Raw genomic sequence first — 24288 nt, 5'->3', positions numbered from 1 at the left:
GGGGTCTTTTGTGGTTCCATACAAATTTTTGGATAGTTTGTTCTAGTTTTGAGAAGTATGCTGGTGCAATTTTGATTGGAATTGCATTGAATGTGTAGAGTGCTTTAGGTAGTAATGACATCTTAACTATATTTATTCTTCCTATCCATGAGCATGGAATGTTTTTCCATTTCTTTGTGTCTTCTTCAATTTCCTTCATAAGTTTTCTATAGTTTTCATAAGATCAGATCTTTAAAAGATCACTGGTTGCTTGGTGGAACACGTACTGGATAGGAACAAGGGAAAGGAATAAATCAATCAGATGTTGAGGTAAGATAATAGTGGCTTGGACAGGGCAGAGGCTGGGGGGTGAAAACAAATGGACAAATTTGAGATAACTGGGAGATAAAATCAACAAAACTTAGTAATGGATTGAATTTGGGGCATGAGAGACAGGATATAAGATATAGTCTACTTATCTCCCTTCCCTTTGAATTCATTTCATTTCATTATGCCCACAGATAACGTCAGCAGTCTTTGCTTCAACAGACTTCCTTAAAAGTATATTTCGTTTAAGTTCTATATCCGTTGGAGGAGTTGCACCTCTCTATGTCTTTAACCAACTATAGTATTTCTTCTAGTGTTTCTTGACTTCTGTATGAATGTTGCCTGTTTTCTCTAAAAATTAAATCATAATCTATGAAATTACAAACAGAAAGAAATGACAAAATGCATTGACATTGGAACTGATGGTGCTAAAGCAGTGCTGGGCACAATGCTTGGCAGGTGAGCATGAAGAGAGTGGCACCAACGTGTACAAATATTCTTCATATTCTTCACCGCCCGTTTCACTTACAAATGTCCTTGATGAAGCAGTAAAATTATTCTTTATGAAATCCCAAGTACTAAGCACATATCTTTTTAACATTTTCTTTGGCAAAGTGGGAAGTAGCGTAACGCACTAATGCTGCACGCTGATGTGCCCTGAGGGTCTTAAGGAAAAACTCCTGTGCAATTGAGTTGTACTCCAACCTAGCAACCTTATTCAAGGAATGGCATTTTTACTGGAATGAAATGACAAAGTAAAGATATTCAGAGTTGATTCTTTGGCAAATATTTTCACAAAAAATCAAATAAACAAAGTAGGCCTGTTCGTTTTAGTAAAACAGTTGACACTGTTTGTTTCCCAAGATAAAATTCAAGCTTCCAGATGAAAATTAGGAATTTAGAAAACTTTTACCCACCGTGATGAGCATAACATCTAATACTTAAAAGATTTTCTGATGTATGTGATTTTTTAACTTTTATATTGCTTAATGAACTGTATTAACATTTGAAATATCTGTATAACTCAGTGGACAATTATTTTCCAAATAGCAATTGCATAATGTCACAAAATTATGTCTAAATAGGAGATTCATCTTTAAAGTGTAAGAATTTAATGTAAAGAACACCAAAAGTTTACTCATATGCTTTTGTATTACACACTGCAACTAATCTTTAAGAAACTACCGCTTGTTGGGGCGCTTGGGTGGCTCAGTCGGTTAATTGTCTGATTCTTGATTTCAGCTTAGGTCGTGATCTCACAGTTTGTGAGTTTGAGCCCCACATCAGGCTCTGCACTGATGACACAGAATATGCTTGGGAGTCTGTCATCCTCTCTCTCTGCCCCTTCCCTGATCTCATTTTCTCTGTCTCTCTCTCACTTTCTCTCAAAACAAATAAATAAAACTTAAAGAGAGAGAGAGAGAAACTGGGGGGGGGGGGCGCCTGGAAGGCTCAGGGCAGTTGAGTCTCTGACTTTCGGTTTCAGCTCAAGTCATGATCTCACGATTCATGGGTTTAAACCTCACGTCAGACTCTGAGCTGACAGTGCAGAACCTATTTGGGATTCTCTCTGTCTCCCTCTCTCTGCCCCTCCCCTGCTCTCTCTGTTTCTCTCAAAATAAATAAATAAACTTAAAATAAAGCAACTACCATGTGTTGATTTTAGTTTAGTTTAGTTTTAGTGTATTGTCAACAATGATCTGAAAAAACTGCTAAAATATTTCCCTTTTCCAGTTACATACCTATATGCAGCTACATTTTTCTCATATACTTCAATCAAAAGAATATATAGCAGGGCATCTGGGTGGCTCAATCTATTAAGTGTTGATTAAGTCTGAGTCTGACTCTGTTCTGACAGTGCAGAGCCTGCTTGGGATTCTCTCTCTTTCCTTCTTCCTCAGCCCCTCCCCCACTTGCTTTCTCTCTCTCTCTCTCTCTCTCTCTCAAAAATGAATAAACTTAAAAGAATATATGACATCATAAGAATCAAGCTGTCTTCTGTTAAGCCAAATATTAAAGAGATTTGCAAAAACAGGAAAATAACACTTTTCTCACCAAATAGATTTTGTTTTGGAAAAATAGGTATTTTGAGGCACCTGGGTGGCTCAGTTGGTTGAGCGTCTGACCTTGATTTTGGCTCAGGTTATGATCTCACAGTTTGTGAGCTCAAGCCCTGCAATGGCTCTGTGTGGACAGTGCAAAACCTGCTTGGGATTCTCTCTCCCTCTCTCTCTGCCCCCCTTGCATTCACACTCTCTCTGTCTCTCTCAAAATAAATAAGCTTTAACAAATAGGTATTTTGGGGGTGCCTGGGTGGCTCAGCTGGTTGAGCGTTGGACTTTGGCTCAGGTTATGATCCCACAGTTTGTGGGTTTGAGCCCCACATTGGGCTCCGTGCTGACAGCTCAGAGCCTGGAGCCTGCTTCAGATTCTGTCTCCATCTATCTCTGCCCTATCCACCCTCACACTTTGTCTGTGTCTCTGTCTCTCAAAAGAAGAAAAAGAAAAAATAGGTATTTTTATTTTTTCATAACCATGTCTGTTCAAAAATATGTATTTCCGAAAAATCATAAATGTTATCATGCACTGGCTTACCATTGTTATTTTTAAGTATTGAACTAATTTTAAATTTTCTCAGGTTTGTTTTTTAAGGAGACTTTCATTTTTAGAGCAGTTTTATTTTTATTTAGTTTTATTTTAACTCATCTCTACCGCCAGTATGGGGCTCAAACTCATGACATGGAGATTAAGAGTCACATGCTCTACTGGCTGAATCAACTAGGTTTCTCTAGAAGTGTTTTAGATTCATAGGGAAAAAAAACTGAGCTAATAGTACACAGAGTTCTCATATGACCTGCATCCAGTTTCCTTTATTTAGAGATCATATGGTACATCTGTCACAATTAATGAACCAATAATGATACATTATTATTATCTAAACTACACAGTTTATCAGATTTCCTTAGCTTCTATCTAACGTCTTTTTTTCTGTTCTAGGATCCCATCCAGAATACTTTGTAACATTCAGTTATCATTTCTCCTTAGGCTCCCCTTGGCTGCGATGGTTTCTCAGACTCCTTGGTTTGATAACCTTGACAGTTTTGAAGAATACTGATCGATTGGGGATTTGCCTAATATTTTTCTCATTATCAGAATGAGGGTATAGGTTTTGGGGAGGAAGACCAATAGAGGTGAAGTGCCATTTTCATCACCTTATATCAAGGGCACACACTGTCAATGTAACTTACCACTGTTAATGTTGACCTTGATCATGTAGTTGACGCAGTGTTTGTTGTTTCTCTACTGTAAAGTTACTTCTCCTGCCCCCTCCATTCTGTACACTTTGGAAGAAACTCATATGTACAGACTATATCTAAGATGTAGGGTTATTTTCCAACACTTTGAGTAGCTACATATATTTTTTGGAGTTCCTTTTGCATGGCAGATTTGTCTCTTCTCCTCCATTTATGTGATATTGATAAACAATAATTTATTTACATCAAAATGCACTCATGGATATTTATGTTATATTTTGAGTTATATTTATTTTTATTTGTCATTCACATTGTTTCAGCTTTCACCACTGAATGTTCTTTCAGTTAACATACTTACATCATGTCCCTGTGTGTGTGTGTGTGTGTGTGTGTGTCTAGCATTTCCTTACTTTCTGACACTACAAAATGGTCCAAGTTGATCTTGTATTTTCCTGCCCCAGTCCTAGAATAAGCCATTATTCCAAAAAGACTTGGTTCTACCAGAAAGTGGTATTAAAAACCAAGATCTGGTGAAAGGTGTGCTTGCTGCCACTAGAATGTCATTGCTTCTAAGCCCTATCAGCTGACAGAGGAAAGAAATACACATATGAGTTTACTACTCCATCTATGGAAACATACCTATAAGTATTTCTATATGTAACTATCTTTATCTATATTAAGCTAAATATGTGCTCCTATTGATGTCTCCAACTTGAATCCACTACCAAATGGATCATTCTACCTTCCTCCCTGTGCTTATCTTAAAAGCTCCTACTCCAACAAATGAGAAACTTGAGTCCCACCATCTGTCATCCATTTACTTATTTAATTTCAGTATACATGTGTAGCAGTATAAGAATAACCCACACCTACATTGCAATCAACTTTATCAACTAGAATATAGTATTTAAGCAAATTTTCTTTAGCCTGTAATCTCATAGATTCCACTCATTTCCTTTTCCCTCAGCTTCTTCAATGAGTTTGTTTCATACACTGTACTACAGTTAGATTATTTTGTCACATTCTGTGTCCCAACTTGGGATCCTCTGCTCTCCTAAATGATCTTTTATTTGCATATATAATGTGCTATGAAGTTCTATGAATATTGATAAATGCATAGAGTGAAGTATCCACGACTATAGTATCGTACAGGGTAATTTAACCACCCTAAAAAAATTGCCTGTGCTTTACCTATTCAACCCTTTCTCCTTCCCCCTAGGTCCCTGGCAACCATTGATTCTTACTATTGTCATAATGCTACTTTTTCCAGAATGTGATATAATGAGAATCTTACAGTATATAGCCTTTTCAGACTGGCTTCCTTAACTTAGTAATATGCAATTTTTATTGATTTTTTAATGTTTATTTTTGAGAGAGAGAGAGAGAGAAAATGTGATGTGAGTGGGGGCAGGGGCAGAAAGACGGAGGCAGAGAATTCAAAGTAGGCTCTTACTGTCAGTGCAAAGCCTGATGGGGGGCTCAGACCCACAAATCGTGAGATCATGACCTAAGCTGAAGTTGTACACTCAACTGACTGAGCCACCCAGGCAACCTCTAGTAAAATGCATTTAAGATTCATCCCTGTATGCTCATGGCTTGGTTTCTTTTTAGTTCTGAATAATATTCCATTGTATGAAAGCATCATAGTTTGTTTATTCATTCATCTATTGAAGGACATATTGGTTCTTCCAGTTTCTGGAGTTATGAAAGAAAGATATTATAAACATTGGTGTGCAGATTTTTGTAAGGACTTATTTTCAGATCAAGTGGGTAAATACCTTGGAGTGCACTTGCTTGTCCCTATGGTAAAACTACATTTAACTTTACAATAAACTACCAAAGTGTCTTCCAAAGTGGCCATTTTACATTCCCACCAGCAACAAATAAGAGGGTTTTTAAAAAATTTTTAAATGTTTTATTTATTTTTGAGAGAGAGAGAGATTGAGAGAGAGACAGCGTGAGCAGAGGAGAGTCAGAGAGAGGGGGAGATACAGAATCTGAAGCAGACTCCAGGCTCTGAGCTAGCCGTCAGCACAGAGCCCGACGCGGGGCTGAAACCCATGAACCGTGAGATCATGACCTGAGCCAAAGTCGGCCGCTTAACCGACTGAGCCACCCAGGCACCCCCAAATAATAGTTTCTGTGCCCTGCATTCCCACCCACATTTGGTGTTGCCAGTGTTTTGAATCTTAGTCATTCTAGTATGTGTGCAGTAGCATCTCACTGTTGCGTTAATATTTCCCTAATGACAAATGATAGTGAGGATCTTTTCGTATGCTTATTTGCCATCTCTATATCTTCTTTGTTGATGTGTCTGTTCGGCCTTTTGTTTTTTAATTGGGCCATTTTTATATCATTGAGTTTTAAGAGTTCTTTGTATATTCTAATCAAGTCCTTTATCAGATCTGTGTTTTGCAAAGATTTTCTCCCAGTTTGTGGTTTTTCTTGCTATTCTCTTAACAGTATCTTCGCAGAGCAGAAATATCAATTTTAATAAAATCCTCCCTGTCAGTTTTTTTTCTATATAGATCATGCTTTGGTGCTATATCTAAAAACTCATCACCAAAAAATATATACAATAAAATAAAATTAAAATAAAATAATTCATCACCAAATGAAATCTCACCTAGGTTTTCTCCTGTTTTCTTTTAGAAGCTTTTTTTTTTTTTTACTTGTTTTATTTATTTTTGAGAGTGGGGAGGGGCAGAGAGAGAGGGAGACACAGAATCCCAAGAAGGCTCCTGGCTCTGAGCTGTCAGCACAGAGCCTGACATGGGGCTCCAACTCATTTACCTAAGCTGAAGTCAGAAGCTTAACTGACTGAGCCACCCAGACGCCCCCTTTTAGAGGTTTTATAGTTTTGAATTTTACCTTGAAGTATGTTCCATTTTAAATTAACTTTTGTAAAAGGTGTGAGGTTTACATGTGGGAGTGGATTTGTTTCAGCACCATTTGTTGGAAAGATTATCCTTTCGCCATTGAATTGCCTTTGCTCCTTTGTCAAACACCTGGTGCTTATATTTTGGTCGGTCTATTTCTAGGTGCTCTATCCTGCGCCATTGATTACTGTGTCTAATTTTTCACCAACACCATGCTGTCTGGATTACTATAGTTGTATAGTAAGTTTTGATATCAGGTTGCAGCAACTTTGTTCCTCTTTATCGTTTTTTTGGCTATGCTGGATCTTTTGCCTTTCCAAGCAGCAAAATAGCTTCTGGGATTTTGATTGGTATTGTATTGAGTCTGTAGACCAAGTTGGGAAGAATTGACATCTTTTTTTTTTTTAATGTTTATTTTTGAGAGACAGAGAGAGGAGAGAGAGAGAGAGAGAGAGAGACAGAGCATGAGGAGGGAAGGGGCAGAAAGAGAGGAAGACAGAATCCAAAGCAGGCTCCAGGCTCTAGCTGTTAGCACAGAGCCCAACGCAGGGCTCAAACCCATGAACTGTGAGATCATGACCTGAGCCAAAGTTGGATTCTCAACTGACTGAGCCACCCAGGTGCCCAAGGAAGAATTGACACCTTAAAAAAATGTAATGTTCTATTCATTGAACATAAAAGATCCTTTTTTTTTTTTTTACAAATAGTTTATTGTCAAATTAGTTTCCACATAACTCTCAGTGCTCATCCCCACAAGTGTCCTCCTCCATGCCCATCCCTCCTCCCCCCCCACATCCATCAGTCCTCAGTTTGTTTCTCATCATTCAAGAGTCTCTCATGGTTTGCCTCTCTCCCTTTCCCCCACCATTTCCCCCTTCTTCTCCCCCTTGTTCCTCTGTCAAGTTCCTCCTAATCCTCCTATACGTGCAAACATATGGTATTTGTCCTTCTCTGCCTGACTTATTTCGCTCAGCATAACACCCTCAAGGTCCATCCATGTTGCTACACATGGCCAGATTTCATTCTTTCTCATTGCCATGTAGTATTCCATGGTATAGATAAACCACATCTTCTTGATCCATTCATCTGTTGATGGACACTTAGGCTCTTTCCATGTTTTAGCTATTGTGGAGAGTGCTGCTATGAACAAAAGATCCATTTTTTTATATCTTTGATTTATTTCATCAGAATTTTGTAGTTTCCTCAGCTTTAATTTTTAATCATGTAATAGATTAGCAAAGCTCTTTGGTGATTCCTTAATAATTTTGATCCTGACACTAAAAGCTTTGAGAACTGCTAGTCTACCTTTTTAAAAATTTTCTGTAAAATGTTTGTTTATTTTTGAGAGAGAGAGAGTGAGCAGGAGAGGGGCAGAGAGAGAGGGACACAGAATCCGAAGCAGGCTCCAGGCTCTGAGCTATCAGCACAGAGCCTGATGTCGGGCTTGAACTCTGAAATGGTGAGATCAGACCTGAGCTGAATTCAAACACTTAACCAGCTGAGCCACCCAGGTGCCTCCAGAACTGCTGTTCTACCTCTTGATCACTTCTTTGGGTTCTTAATTTTCTACCTGCTAACTTCAGATCCTTGCCATTTGTGTTTCACTAGGATTGACTTGGTAAGCATGCTTCACCTACTCTTACCGTTGTAACACGGTTGGCATTTCTATCTTCTCATTCACAAGTAATGATACTTAAAACATATATAATGTCTAACATAATAGAAGTAAATGTACAAAAATAAAAGAAGTAAAACTGAACAAGCTTATAAAATAAAATCCAATCAACTAAGAAATCAGGACTGGGCATAGTGATTTCCCTCCAAAGAGTATGGTATAAAAAGGCAATTATATTGAAGAAACCTGACAAATCTGACAAACTACAAGGTGATCAAGGTCAACATTAATGACAATAACTCTAAGTGCTTGGGTGGCTCAGTGAGTTAAGTGACTGACTTTGACTCAGGTCGTGATCTCACGGTTTGTGGGTTCGAGCCCCGCATCAGGTCTGTGCTGACAACTAGCTCAGAGCCTGGAGCCTGTTTCAGATGCTGTATCTCCCTCTCTCTCTGACCCTCCCCTGCTCACGCTGTCTTTCTTTCTCTCTCTCAGAAATAAATTTAAAAGAACGCAGTAAAAATTTTTTAAAAAATCGAAAACCAAAAAACAGTCATAATTCATGCTGATAGTAGGTAATGTGATGTAATGAAAATGAGACTCGGGCTCTGTGATCTTTTCCCTAAAACCCACAGCCTTGGTCTAATCATGAGAAAACATCAGACAAATTTCATAGAGAGGCATCCTTCGATAAACCTGAGCACTTCTCGTCAAAACTCTCAAGGTCATCAAAAGCAACAAAAATGAGAAACTATCACAGCCAAAAGGAACTTAAGGAGAAATGATAACTAAATGTAATAAACTATCCTGGATAAGATCATGGAATGGAAAAAAGGACATTAGATTTTTAAAAATCTGAAAAAGCTACAGAATTTAGTTGATAATAGCATTATCAAATATTGGCTTATTAATTGTGATAAATATATCACACTAACATTAGATGTTAATAATGGGGAAACTGTGTGGTAGTTGGGCATAAGGGAACTCTCTATACTATTGTAAATTTAAATTTATTAAAAAAATAAGTCTATTCAGTAAAAAGATCAGTGGTTGCCAGTGGTTAGATGGAGGGAAGAGTACGTGAAGCACAGAGAATTTGTAAGGCAGTGAAAACATTGTGTATAATTCTTTAATAGTAGACACATGTCATTATACAATTGTTCAAAACCATAAAAAGTGTATCAACAAAATTGAGCCCTAATGTAAACTATGCTCTTTGGATGACAATATGTCAATGTAGGTTCATCAGTTGTAACAAATGTCCCACTCTGGTGAGTGATGTTGATAATGGGCGAGGCTGTGCATATGTGGGAGTAGAGAATATATAGGAAATCTCTGTATCTCCCTCTCAGTTTTGCTATAAACCTGAAACTGATCTATAAAAATAAAATCTATTAAAAATTGATCTATGAATTTAAGAAATCTCAAATTTGAATTAACCTGACATTATAAAAAAAGGGTACTATAACATGTTCACATTTGGGAAATTGATGATGACCTATATTTCTTGGGATGTTCATGATTTTATTTATTTATTTATTTATTAAAGTTTATTTATTTTCAGACAGAGAGAGAGCATGAGCATGGGAAGGGCAGAGAGAGAATCCTAATCAGGCTCCATGCTGTTAGCACAGAGCCCAATGTGGGGCTTGAACTCATGAACTATGAGATCATGACCTGAGCCAAAATCAAGAGTTGGAGACACAATGGACTGAGGCACCCAGGTGACACATGGAATGTTCATGATTCTAAACTTAGGTTTTAAATTCTAGTTTTCACACGCAAAATTTCAAAGAGAATTTTCTGGGTTTTTCTTTTCATAATAAATATGTCTCCAGAGGGGAGAGCTTACATTTTCAAAGCATTTTAGTATTTCTGTCATAAAGGAAAAGAAAATCAGGCAGTGGGCAGGACAGGCTATATGGAAATGAAACATGCCAGTGTGTTTTACAACAGTGTTTCCTTTTTGTGGTGTGCCAGACATATAATTATTTCTAATGATATATTACAATTTTCATTTTCTAAAATTATTTCATTCACCATTTACTGTGTTTCTGTGCAAGAGAAAGAAATGGGAACTTACATCCATTCTTCCACTCAACAAATATTTATTGAATACATTTTATTTTTTTATTTTTATTTTTAATACATTAAAAATTTTTATTTTATTTTTATATTTATATTTTATATTTATTTATTTAAAAATATTTAAACACTTTTTAAAATTATTTAATTGTTTGAGAGAGAGAGACAGAGAGAGAGAGAGAGAGAGAGAGAGAAAGAGAGAATGTGGGAGGGGCAGAGAGAGAGAGGGAGAGATAGAGAGAAACCCAAGTAGGCTCAGCACTGTCAGCACAGAGCCAGATATGGGGCTTGAACTCACAAACCATGAGATCATGACCTGAGCAGAAATCAAGTCGGTCACTTAACTGACTGAGCCACCCAAGTACCCCTTGAGCACATTTTTTAAAGTGCAATTTGCAGGAAGACTAGGATACACTTTTAAACATAACCTACATGGTCTCTCTCCTAAGGGAGTTTGTAATCCAGTGGGAGGGCAAATCTTAAACAATTACACAGATTGCTCTATTAAAAGTCTATGAAGGAAAGAAAGGGAAGGTTACATACCAGCCCTCATAGAAGAAGTAACTTTCAATACCATCTCTCACCTAATTATCACAACTAAAGATGTGGTTTATATATAAGGAAAATGGGTTTCAGAGACATTAAACTCTATGCCAAGGATCCCAGAGCAAGTAAATCCTGAACTGGAATGTTTAATTCAGAGCTATCTAACTCTAAAGATCTTTCCTGAATTTTACAAAACCCTGCGTGGCAGACCTTATGTTGATTTTACTAATGAGAAAACTGATCTTGAGAGGAACTAGAACCCAAATCCCTTAAATAATTCATGTATTTGCCCACTCTATCATAATGCAAGCAAGCTCTGTAACTTTGATGATACATACAAGCCATGCATGCAGGAACTGCATAAATTTTTGTAAACTTTTAAAAAATGGTAAGATTGTCATTGCAACAGCTCCTATTAAGCAAAGTATTATCTGTGTTTCTTTTTTTATATAATTTTGACAAAATTCTCATGGTTCTCTTCTTCGCTGAACTTAAAACCTTTTTTATGGACTCAAATACTTGGACTTTGCATAGAGCTATTGCTAGGGTTGAGAACGTAGGAGGAAAACACTTTTACAAACAAGCAGCCTCACTGTTAATGAAATTATTTTATAGGGGAAAGTTTCCAAGAACTGTTTTAATTCATACCACTGAGAATTTCACTGATATTTATTTATTTATTTACTTACTTATTTATTTATTTATTTTTTTAATGTTTTATTTATTTTTAGGAGAGAGAGAGAGACAGACAGCGTGAGCAGGGGAGGGTCAGAGAGAGAGGGAGTCACAGGCTGAAACAGGCTCCAGGCTCTGAGCTGGCAGTCAGCACAGAGCCCGACGCGGGGCTTGAACCCACGAACTGCGAGATCATGACCCAAGCGAAAGTCGGACGCTTAACCGACTAAGCCACCCAGGCGCCCCTATTTATTTATTTATTTATTTATTTATTTATTTTTAGTAGATGCAGATTCTTTGGATTTAGTAATCAATGTAATAGGACATCTTGAATTTTTCCTTGCAGAGAAAAAAACAACAATATATCCATGTCTATACGGACTGCAAATAAGGAAAAGAGGTTTAAAGAGAAAAAAAGAGGGGCATCTGTGTGGCTCAGTTGGTTGAGCATCTGACTCTTAATTTTGGCTCAGGTCATGATCCTAGGGTCATGGGATCAAGCCCCACGTCCATCTCCGAGCTAAACGTGGAGATTGCTTACGACTCTCTCTCCCTCTGCCGTTTTCCTCCACTTGCACTCTCTCTCTCTCAAAATAAAATAATAAGAAGAAAGAAAGAAAAAATGAACAGAAGTAATAGCAAAGGAAATCAAGATTTATTTTGTAGAAAATGTCAGTATTCTGCTTAAGTTTTTTGTTGTCAAGTTTTTGCAGCAAAAAATTGGGATATGAAATAGCAAATATGAAAAACTATATGAAAGAAAACACCTAAGTAGTATATGAAAATATTCTTAGTAATAGATTGAGAACAGAATAAATTGTCCAAACTGTAGACTCCAAATTTCTTTCTGCTGAGTCTCTGGTGACCACTATTGATGCTCATTTTCATGGGCAAATCATGGAAATGTTTAAGAAAGACTATTTTTCTTTTTCTTTTTCCTTTCTTTATTCTGTACGTCTATATTCCTGTCTCAACCATATATAGTGTTCTGTTAAGACCTTAATAGCAATTTTACCTTCACAGTTGAAATAGATCAACATAAATGAATTTTTTTTTACATTTTTTAACGTTTTTATTTTTATTTTTTTTAAATGTTTTATTTTTTATTTATTTCTAGGAGAGAGAGAGAGACAGCGTGAGCAGGGGAGGGTCAGAGAGAGAGGGAGTCACAGACTGAAACAGGCTCCAGGCTCCGAGCTGTTACATTCTGGCCTGCTCCGTGTCTCCTTGGGGCACCTGGGTGGCGCCCTTGGTTAAGCATCAGACTCTTGATTTCAGCTCCGGTCATGAACTCACGGTTCATGGGCTCAACCCTGCACTAATAGTGCAGAGCCTGCTTGGGATTCTCTCTCTCTCTCTCTCTCTCTCTCTCTCTGCCCCTCCCCCAACTCGCATGTGTTCTCTCTCTTTCTCAAAATAAATAAAAATAAACTTTATATATATATATATATAAAAAAGCATTGTTTCTCCTTTCTTTGTCCTCCTACCAGCTTCTCTGTTTCTCTGGTGACCATCTCTCAAACCCAAAACAGGTTACTGCTCCTGAATTGACAGCAGAAACAGTAACTCTATATTCTAAATGCTTATTGAGTGCCCAGTGCTGATTTATTCTTGCCATAAATATGTATTGAGAACCTATCACATGCCAGGTACCATTTGAGAGGGCAGAGAGAGACAGAGACAGACACAGAAAGAAAGAAGAAGACAGAAAGCGGGAACTAGGAAGGGCGAGAAAACAACTTGGAGTACTGGATTATGGATCACAATCCAAGGTCTACTCAAAACTTGTCTTAAGGAGATTTTATAGTCTGATATAGGGGAGAAGAAGCATAGACTGATTATAGTGTAGAGTGCAGTGAGCGTCACGGGAGAGAAAAAAGTAAGTGCTGTGGGAGGGCTTCGAAAGAGGGCTGCATGTTGTTCTCAAGCAGTTCTTTTTTTTTTCTTTAAAAATTTCTAATTCCTATTCAGTCTACCAACTATCTTTAAAATATATAAATCAGGACTTTTCCTGTTGCAAGTAGTTGAAGCCCAACAAAAACTAACGGTCTGTGAAAGAGAAAAGATCATGGCATTTCATGCAAGTTCAATCCCAATGCCCAAACAAGGTTGTCCAAACTCAGTCTCTTCCTTTATTTCCTCTGTTCTTGGAGTGTTGGCACTATTCCCAGCAGATTCTTTTTTTTTTTTTTAAGTTTTTATTTATTTTGAGAGAGAGAAAGCATGAGTGGGGAAGGGGCAGAGAGAGAGAGAGAGAGAGAGAGGGAGAATCCCAAGCAGAAGCCTGATGCATGGCTTGAACTCCTAATCCACGAGATCATGACCTGAGCTGAAGTGGAATGCTTAACTGACTGAGCCACCCAGGTGCCCCTTCCCAGCAGATTCTTTTCACATATTGGTTCCTAGCAGTTCCAGGCCTTCATCCTGAAAAAAGAGTTTTTCTTTCTCAAAAGTACTAGGAGTGAGTTTTATTTGATTGCCTTGGTCTTGTGCTGATCCCTAACACACTTGCTTTGCCCAGAATGCTTGAGTACTAATGTGTAAATGGGGCCATGGGGCGTGAGATCGAATGAGACCAAGAGAGGGGTGGCTTTCCAAAGGGAAATCTGGGTATGATTACCAGAAGAAGACAAGGCAAACCAACATACATCCACTACCATCAATGTAACTAATTACTTTTTTTAAAAATGTCCACTTCAATAAGTTTAGAAAGATAAGAAACTAGATCTGCAAGGTATAAAATTTGGACATGTTTTCTAGCTTCGCTAAAATTAGTCCCTCAATGTAAGTTTTATTCTTAGATCTGAAGTGCTATGCATTTCCTGATTTTAAAACAGATATTCAAGAACTAATTTCAAGAAGATAAGACTATCGAATGGTTTTTTCTTTTCTTCTTCTTTTTTTTTTAACTCTTAGAATTTACTTAAAACTGAGTGGATGCTCAAATCCTACAAAGATGTGGGAGTGGGGAGGAAACTATTGTGCTAGAAAGCCATTTCTAGCAGGCATAGCTTAAAATGAGCCTAAACTTGAAAACCTGAGGCTAAACAAAGGTTGTGATAATGAAGGGAACAGGACGAAATCAAGAAATATTTAGGAAGTAGAATCATCAGGTTTTGGTAACTAGACAAAAGAAGATAAAGGGAAGCCTTAAGAAGATGAGTTTCTGGATTGGAAAAACTGGGCTGATAGTTGTATTATCAGTAAAGATATCAGATGAAGGACGAAGATCAGATTTGGGGGGAAGGAGAACAAAGCTGACAAGTTTCAGTTTTGTATATACTGAGTTTGAGTAGTTTGAGTATACTTGAATTTGAGATTAGTATCTCAGAAAAGACAGGTTATAGGAAGGGACAGAGGTGTCCCAAATAAAAAAAAAAATCACCAAATAATTGATACTCAGAATCATGGCATCAGATAAATCTTCTACTATCAAAAAAAGAAAACTTTTAGTATAAACATAAAAATTAAAACACCAACAAATATTTATTCTGTACCATAGTAGAACATAAAGATAACATTTTGTAAAAAGCCCTTGTTTTCAATGAGTTTCTCTTCTTATATACACACCTTAATTATATTTGTTAGTTTACAATTGGTACATTAGATTTTCTTTAAAACAATTTGTTTTCTAAATTGTAAAAGCAATATCTGCTTTTTGTAAAGGAAATATAAGGAAAAAATGTAAATATATTTTTATAAATATTAAAAATATTTACCAATATATTTTTATAAATATATAAAAATATAAAGAAGAAAATTAAAATCACCTGTAATTCCCTTTGCAACTATAATCACAATTTTGGAGGGTTTTTTCATCCTTTTCAAAAATTGTATGGACAGCTTTTTTTTTCCAGTTTTGATAACATACACATTTTTAATTTTGTATATGCTTATTCACTTAATATTGTCTTGAGTATTTCCCATGTTATTAAAAAATGTTCATATTAGTAATTTTCACAGATAACATTCTACCTATTGGACATTCATCTACTTTCTGACAGACACTCATATTGTTTTCCAGTCTTTCAATGTTATAAATTATGTTAATATTTTTTCACTTTTCCCATTTATGATTTTTTAGAATAGAATTCTAAAACTGAACTAATGAATCAAAGCGTGTGAATGTTTTTAAGTGTCTTGATACATAATGCCAAATTTTAATTTCCACTAAGCTTATAGTAATTAATGCTTCTTCCCAGCAAGCAATAGGAGCATCTCTGTCACATCCACCAGGAGTAAGGTGTCTCATTTAAAAACAAACTTTAGGGGCGCCTGAGTGGCTCAGTCGGTTAGGCGTCCGACTTTGGCTCAGGTCACAATCTCGCGGTTGTGGGTCTGAGCCCCGCGTCGGGCTCTGTGCTGACAGCTAGCTCAGAGCCTGAGCCTGCTTCAGATTCTGTGTGTGTCTCTCTCTCTGACCCTCCCCTGCTCACGCTGTCTTTCTCTCTCTCAGAAATAAATTAAAAAAAAAAAGTTAAAAAAACCACTTTACTAATTTCACTAATAAAACATCACATTATTGTTAAAAAATAAATTATACTGTGCAAAAGAAGCTAGACAAAAGAGTATTCTGAATGCTTACATTTATATAGTACTCTAGAAAATGGAAACTCCAAGTGCTGGAAAGCAGATCAGGGGTCTCCTGGGAACCAGGGGTCAGTTACTGAGAGGGAGAGATTATCAAGAGGCAAGAGGAAAACTTTAGGGGTGACAGATACATTCACTATTTTGATGGTAGTGATGTTTTCATGGGTGTATGCAAACGTAGAACTTAAAGTGTAAACTTGGAAAATGTGCAGTTAGTTGTATATTGATTCTCTTCAATAAAGCTGTTTAATAATTGTTTAAAAGTACTGTTTTAATCTGACTTTTTAAAAAAAGTTTATTCAGTTTTGAGGAAGGGAGGGAGAGAGAGAGACAGAGAGAGAGACAGAGAGAGAGAGAGAGAGAGCACACAAGTGGGGGAGGAACAGAGAGAGAGGGAGACTCAGAATCTGAAGCAGGCTCCTGGCTCTGAGCTGTAAGCACAGAGCCAGATGGGGGACTCGAACCAGGGAACGGGGAGATCATGACCAGAGCTGAGGTCGGATGCTTAACCCACTGAACCACCCAGGTGCCCCGTAATCTGATTTTTAAAAATTACTGTGTGAACATTTTCACATGTTTTAGTTATGTGTATACACTTCTGTGATTTTTCCCACCATGTTTTCTATGAGTTTTTCTATCGCAGCCTTAGCAATTTTCTCCTGGGTTTGTGAACTCTTTATATATTAAGAAAAATTCACCCTTAAAGTTCTCCAGGTTTCTTTTCTCTTGTAATTTTGCACTCTGTTACTGTATGCTTTTGGGATTCATTTATTTGTGCAAGATCATTTTATTATTTGTGTGTGTGTGTGCGCGCAAGATAATTTTAACCAAGAGGATGTATTATAACTCTACAAATCTCTAAACTACAATCGTTAACCATCACTTTGCAAAACAAAACAACTCCTTTAAACAAAAGTCAACTTAGGAATTGAAGGGGTGTTACATCCAAGGGCTTCAGAATTGGCATCTAAAATATATTGCACTTCTGTCTTGGTGTTTTGGAGCTACTTTTTAAGTTAACAGTGGAGATGACGGACCTTTTAAAACAAAAACTCAACGACACCACTCTGGGAGTTTGGCCAGGCATCCCTCTGTTTACAATGGCGAACGCAGTAATTCCCTTCCCTGATTTTCCCGGGCTCCTCCTTTGGCGCTTTACGCAGGAAACCGAAGGTGCTAAACGCCACGGATGATCTCACGCTGGCATGACGTCAAGAAGCCTTGACGTCAGAAGGCGGTTGCCACGGGGACCATTCGCCACCGACGGCAGAGTCGTGAAACCACATCACTGCGCTCGTCTCCGTTTCGGCCTATGCAGGGTCTAAGCTGCTAAAGAAGCTTCAACCTTAAGGGGGCCTCAGGGAGAGAGAGGAGTTGTGCTGCCGCGAACGAGAGCCCCACCTCCGCGGCTCCCGGTCCCGGGCCCCGGCCTGTGGCAGCGAGCGGTAGCCTCAGGAGGCGGCGGAGGCGGCGGCGGCCGACCTGCCTGGGTGTCCCTCGCTCGGTGCAGGACTGGGAGAGGGTATCCGCCATATTGGAGCCGGAACCGAAGGTGCCTTGCAGCCGCGGCGGGAGGCGGGTGGAGGTGGCGGCCCTGGCCTGGATGTGAGTGGAGTCGGCTGCGCCGGGGCCCGCAAGCCTGGGGAGTGAATGAGCTGCTTAGGCTAGTATCCTCCCCGCCCACTCGCTCCACTTTGCGCCGCCGGTGCCGGGCCGGAGTCCCCGAGTCGGCTGTGGCCGCGGCAGCGGCAGGATGTTCTCCAAGAAGCCGCACGGGGACGTGAAGAAGTCTACCCAGAAGGTGCTGGACACCAAGAAGGACGCGCTGACCCGTCTCAAGCACCTGCGCATCGTCATCGGTGAGGAGCGAGGGGTGGCGGCACCCAAAGGCCTTCCCTCCTCTGGGAGCCCGTGGGGACTCTCCCTCCCGCCCTAGCGCGGTGCAGGAGTAGAGGGCGAGGCGTCGCCTCCGCGGAGACGCGGGAGGCTGGATAATTTGGGGAAGGGAAAACTTGGCATTTGGCACACACTAATCACCACTAACAGGGTTATCCAATTTTGAGTTAATAGCCCGAACTCCTTTTTATAAACTAGTATTACTCTAAAAACTGAGATCTTTTTTAGACTTTCCAGAGGCTTGGTGTTGTCGATAATGGTGTTTATAGAATGTGTGTCAGGTGACTGCCGCCATCCTCATCCAAGTGAAAAAAAAACCTTCTCAAACAATATAAACCTTAATCTTTCAAGTTTCATGGCTAATGAGGACGAGGAAGCAGTTACACCTCTTTGGGAAGTGGCTGGTTTTCAAAAAAAATCTTGGGGCAAGAGCCCCGCCCTTCTGTTAATGTACCTTGTCCATCATTACTGTCATTTAGAGGGAAGGTTGTTATTAATTACAGAAAACAGTAGTTTATAGCTTCCTTTGCTTCTCGAGAATTGTATACGATTCTATTTTTATTTAGTTTTTCTTTGTTGCCCTCTACATCTGTTTGGCTGGCCGACCAAACAGTTCTCTGAATTGTGGTAATAGTGTTAAAGGAATCTTTTGCATACTTGCTCATTTCACAGCTGATGAGAGCTGTACTGATACTTATGGAACATTTGGTCCAACACTTGGATCTTTTTAGATGGAGTTTGAAGTGAAAAGGAAAGTTACTTTGCATTGATACCGAGAGTTATTGGCAGAACTGAGTTTAGAACCCAGATGCCTGAATCCTAGTTCAGGGTATTATTTCAAGCTCTTTTCCTGTTTTTCTGAAAAGTGATGTTTCATTAGTGATGTAAGTTCTGTGTTTTCACTGTGTCTTTCTCTGCTTGTTGTTTACTCATACCATCAGGATACCAGCAGTAATGCCCAACATTTGTATGTTTTACAAAATGATTTCACATAAATTACAATTAATCCTCACAGTAACTGTGGATGTATTTATTATTTTACTCCCTATTTTACAAATGAGAAAGCTGAGATCTGGGAATGTTAAGTGGTCATCCAACTACTAGGAGGCAGAGCCAGAACTGGAGCCCAGATATCATGTCTTTGTTTTTTTACTCTTCCTACATTTATGGCAGCAAGTCTTTGTCACAAGTAAATTGCATTTATTCCTGTGGAATAAGAAAGCAATTAAATCCAGTTTGTCAATGTAAAAAGAGAGCCAGTTTTCAAGAAAATAATAAATCTCAATGTAGTTGAGATTGTGATCTTTTTGTTTTCATTCTACTTCTGAGTTAAGTCATTGAAGAAAAGATTTGGCTAAGAGAGTGCAATAGAGAAAGTCAATGTGTGAATGTAGGAGATGTATCACAGATAATGGCTGTTTGAAATTGGAGACTTAATGGAATTTGACGCCTACTTGGGACAGATAGGTTGAGTAAAGGCGGAGCTTTAAAGTTAAGTTACAGTAGAGTATTGACATTTCCTAAATTAACTGCTGTATTTAGTGATAGTGATTAGGAAATGGTTCGTACATACTTCTTGGGCATAAACATTTTTTTTACATTTGGGTGGCTTGGTCTAAATTAAGAGGCCACACATGCTAGATATTTTGTAGGGTCTAGCTTCCTTTGTTTGAAAAAAAAATAATGAAAAGAGACCACTTGTGCTTTTATTTATGGGTCTTTAAAAAATGAAGCCTATACTGTATATAAACACTTAAAATATCGGTAAGAACCTTCATCTAGAGAATATTGTGCTTTCAGACTCCCTGCCTTGTCAGTGGAGGGGGTCCATAAGAAAGATTACTGCACTTTAGTAATCTTATTTTTATTTATTTTTAAAATTTTATTTTATTTTATTTTTAAAGTTTATTTTGAGAGAGACCGAGACAATGTTAGTGGGCCGGAGCAGAAAGAGTGGGAGAGTGAATCCCAACCAGGCTCAGCACGGTCAGCACAGAGTCCCAATTGAGGGCTTGAACCCAGAAAGCTATGAGATCATGGCCCCAGCTGAAACCAAGAGTTGGGTGCTTAACGGCTGAGCCACTCAGATGTCCCTAAAATCTTTATTTTAATTCTAGTGTAGTTAACATAGTGTTATACTAGTTTCAGGTGTACAAAATAGTGATTCAGCAGTTCCCTATATCACTTAGTGCTCATCAAGGTAAGTGTACTCTTAATCCCCTTCACCTATTTTACCCATCCCCCATTCACCTGCCTGGTAAACATGTTTGTTCTCTATAGTTAAGAGCCTGTTTTTTGGTTTGTCTCTTTTTACACTTCAGTAGTTTTAGAACAGTGGTTCTGAACCAGAGACCATTTTGCCCCTCTGGCCACAATGTCTGGAGACACTTTTGGTTGTCACAAATAGGGGGAGAGGATACTGGAATCTAGTGGGTAGCAGAAATGCTGCTATATATCTTACATTGCACAAGATAATCCATCACAACAATATTCTAGCTCTAAATGTCTATACTGCTGAGGTTTCGAAATCTTGTGGAGTGCAAGATAGGCCTCCAAATGTTGTACTTGTTATGGAAACAGTCCAAATGTCTGTTGACTAATGCGTGGATAAAGAAGATGTGGTATATGTACACAATGGAATATTACTCATCTATAAAAAAGAGTGAAATCTTGCTGTTTGCAACGACGTGGTTGGAGCTAGAGTGTATGCTAAGTGAAATAAGTCAGTCAGAGAGACAAATACCATATGATTTCACTCATGTGGAATTTAAGAAACAAAACAGTTGAACATAGGGGAAAGAAAAAAAAGAGGGAGGCAGACCATAAAAGAGACTCTTAACTGTGGAGAACAAACTGAAGATTGCTGGAGGGGAGATGGGCAGGGTGGGGGGTGGACTAAATGGGTGTTGTGTATTAAGGAGAGCTCTTGTGATGGGCATTGGGTATTGTATGTAATGATGAATCACTAAATTCTCCTGAAACTAATATTATACAATATGTTAACTAACGAGAATTTAAATAAAAACTTGAAATATAAACAAAACAAAACCCACAAATGTTGTAATTTTTAAAAATTTTTTAATGTTTTATTTTTGAGAGAGAATGCACATGTGCATCTGCACATCTGTCTGTCTCTCTCTCTCTGTGGGGGCAGAGAGAGAGAGACAGACAGAGGATCCCAGTAAAGAGCCTGATGCAGGGCTCAAACCCAGCAAACCGAGAGATCATGACCTGGGCCAAAGTTTGACGCTTAACTGATTGAGCCACCCAGGTGCCCTGTGAGTTTGCAGTTTTGGACCATTACACATAAAATTGCTGTGAGGTGTGCTTGTAGCATTATAGACACATGCTTTCTTCTCTCTTGGATAAATACCTGGGAGTGGAATGGCTGGGTCATATAGCAATTGTGTGTTTATTGCCATACTGCTTTTTACAATTTTACATTCTTACTAGCAAGGTATGAGAGTGACATTTTCTGCACACGTGTACTAAAACTACTTGGTACGGCCAGTCTTCTTAATTTCAACCACTATAATAAGTATTTAGTGGTAATAATTGCTTCTTTGATATCTAATAATATTGAGCTTTATATATGTGCTTATTTTATTGTATAACTTGTTTGAAGTGTTTTCACATTTTTCATTTATTTTTAAATCCAATCATTTGCTTTCATCCAGTTTTGAAAATTCCTTATATTTTTTAGATACAGGCACTTTATCAGATAAGTGATTTGCAGAGCTTTTTTGTTTTTAAACTTTTTAAAATGTTTGTTTATTTTTGAGAGAGAGAGAGACCGAGCCCAGGCAGGGAAGGAGCAGAGAGAGAGAGAGAGGGAGGGAGGGAGACACAGAATTTGAAGCAGGCTCCAGGCTCTCAGCTGTCAGCACAGAGGCTGATGTGGGGCTCGAACTCAGAAACCGTGAGATCATGACCTGAGTCAAAGTCAGACACTTAACCGACTGAGTTACCCTGGTGCCCCTACAGAGCTTTTTTTTTTTTTTTTTGTAAACAGTCTTTGAACTGTCTTTTAATTTTCTTAACATCTTTGATGAAGTCTATATATCAGTATTGTCTTTTATGGTTTAAAACTGCTTTTGGTGTTTATAGTTTATGTTTATCCAGAATCTTTTTTTCCCTAAGCCAAAGTCACAAAGAGTTTCACCTATCCTTTCTTCAAGAAATTATAACTTCAGAGGTGTCTGGGTGGCTTAGTCAGTAAAGCATCCAACTTCAGCCAAGGTCATGATCTCTTGGTCTGTGGGTAGGAGCCCTGTTCTGGGCTCTGCATTGACAGCTCACATTGGAGCCTGTTTTGGATTCTGTGTCTCCCTCTCTCTGCCCCTCCCCTGCTCATGTTCTGTCTCTTCCTCTCTCTCAAAGATAAATAAACATTTTAAAAAATTTATAACTTTGGGATCTATATTTAGATCTGTGATCTATCTTTTTTTTTTTTAGATCCGTGATCTGTCTGGAGATAACTTTGTAAATATGGTTTGAGATAGGATTGGCTTTTTTTTTTTTTTTTTTTTTTTTTTTTTTTTTTTTTTTTTTTTTTTTTTTTTTTTTTTTTGCAAATTGCTGTTCATTTGCTCCAGCACTATTTTTTGAAAAAGACAGCCCTTTGTTCACTGAATTGCATTTGCGCTTTTTCCAAAAGTCATTCATCTATATATATGAGGGTCTATTTCTGGACTTTCTATTTTGTTCCAGTGATCTATTTATTTGTGTTAGAGTCAGGACCCCTCCCACTCCCTCTCACTTTGTGTGCGCCAGTGCGAACGCGCGCACACACACAGAGGTTTTTTGTTTTCTTTTACTGTAACTTAATAAATCGTGAAATCAAGTGGTATTGTCCCTGCAATTTTGTAATTCCTTTTCAAAGATTTTTTTGGGGGTTATAGTGTGTGGGGGCCATACCAGGCCCTTAACATTTCCATTTGAGTTTTAAGATTATCTTGTCAGTGTCTTTAAAAATTAAATAAATAGTAATTCCTGCTGGGATATTTATTTCGAGTGTAGTGAATCTGTGGGTCAATTTGAGGGGGAAATGACAATAATATTGAATTCTCAAACTTATGAACGAGGTATATTTCTCCATTTATATACAGCTTATTTTATTTCTCTTGATAGTGTTTTGTAGTTTTTAATACATAGGTCTTACATGTCTTTTGTCACTTATCCCTAAATATTTTCCACTTTGGAGGTTGTTGTAAATGGTATATTTATATCTGTTTCTTGTTAATTGCTAGTGTAAAGAAATACAATTTTTTTAATGTTTATTTACTTTTGAGAGAGAGAGGTAGAGATAGAGTGTGAGTGGGGGAGGGACAGAGAGCGAGGGAGACATAGAGTCCCAAGTAGGCTCCAGGCCCTGAGCTGTCAGCACAGAGTCCGACATGAGGTTTGAACTCACAAACTTTGAGATTATGACTTGAGCCAAAGTTGGATGCTCAATGACTGAGCCACCCTCATGCCCCAGCAATGCCAATTTTCTTTTAAAGTTAAAATTCTTTTTGTAATCTTTGCACCCAGTGTGGGGCTTGATTTTAGGACTGCAAGATTAGGACTCTCATGTTCTTCTGACTGAGCCATCCAGGCACCCCTGATTTTTGTGTGTTAAGCTTGTGTGCTGAAATCTTGCTAAACCCACTTAGTTCTATTAATTTTTTGTAGATTCCTTTGGATTTTTTTACATAGTCTTATCTGAGAGTAAAGACAGTTTTACTTCTTCCTTTCCAAATGTGGATGCCTTTATTTTTTCTTGGCTTGTTGAACTCATTAGAACCCCTAGAACAGTATAGAGTAGAAGTGGTGAGAATGGGCATCCTTGTATTGTTCTTGATCTTAAGGGTAAAGCAAACAATTTTTTTTTAACTGTACAACGTGATGCCTTTATCATGTTGAGGAAGTTTCATTTTTTGCTGAGAGTTTGGGTCAGGAGTAGATGTTGGATTTGTTAAATGCTTTTTATACCCTTATTGAGGTGAACAGATTTTGTTTTCATTTGTTAATATGAATTAAAGCTATTGATTTCAAATGTTAAATCAACTCTGCAGTCCTGGGATTAAACTTTACTTTGTCATTTGTAGTGTCATTTTTGTATATTATGCTAATATTTTGTTTGTAATTTTTTTGTTTATAGTTATGAGAGATAATGGCTTGTACTTCTCTTATAATGTTTCTGCTTCTGATACAGGCTAGTGCTAGCCTTATAGTATTAATTGAGAAGTATTTATGTAAAATTGTTTTATTTTTAACTTAAAGATTTGGTGGAATTCACCAGTGAAGCCATCTGGATCTGTAGTTTTCTTTGAGGGAATGTTTTTAACTACTTTAATAGAAAGATGGCTATTCAGGTTATCTATTTCTTCTTGAGTGAGCATTGGTAGTTTGTTTTTTATCAAGGAAATTTTATTTCATATGAGTTGTCACATGTATAGGC

The 24288-nt window shown here is 38.0% G+C and overlaps 1 protein-coding gene across 8 annotated transcripts in view; it reads left to right on the top strand.

Moving 5' to 3' along the window:
• The first annotated feature begins 17258 nt into the window (after positions 1-17258).
• Positions 17259-24288, top strand: part of RALGAPA1 (Ral GTPase activating protein catalytic subunit alpha 1) — a 259277-nt gene continuing 252247 nt past the window's right edge. For all 8 annotated transcript variants that reach the window (XM_039257004.1, XM_039257003.1, XM_039256998.1 and 5 more), the window contains exon 1: positions 17259-17809. In XM_039257004.1, coding sequence (XP_039112935.1) covers positions 17704-17809 — 106 coding nt within the window. In that variant the 5' untranslated portion in view covers positions 17259-17703. The remainder of the gene's footprint in view (positions 17810-24288) is intronic.

Source organism: Hyaena hyaena, unplaced genomic scaffold, assembly GCF_003009895.1.
Source record: "Hyaena hyaena isolate Hyena2069 unplaced genomic scaffold, ASM300989v1 scaffold_599, whole genome shotgun sequence".
In the NCBI taxonomy this organism is placed as follows: domain Eukaryota; kingdom Metazoa; phylum Chordata; class Mammalia; order Carnivora; family Hyaenidae; genus Hyaena; species Hyaena hyaena.
Note: the sequence above shows the minus strand (reverse complement) of the source record. Positions and strands in the feature narration are given on the sequence as shown.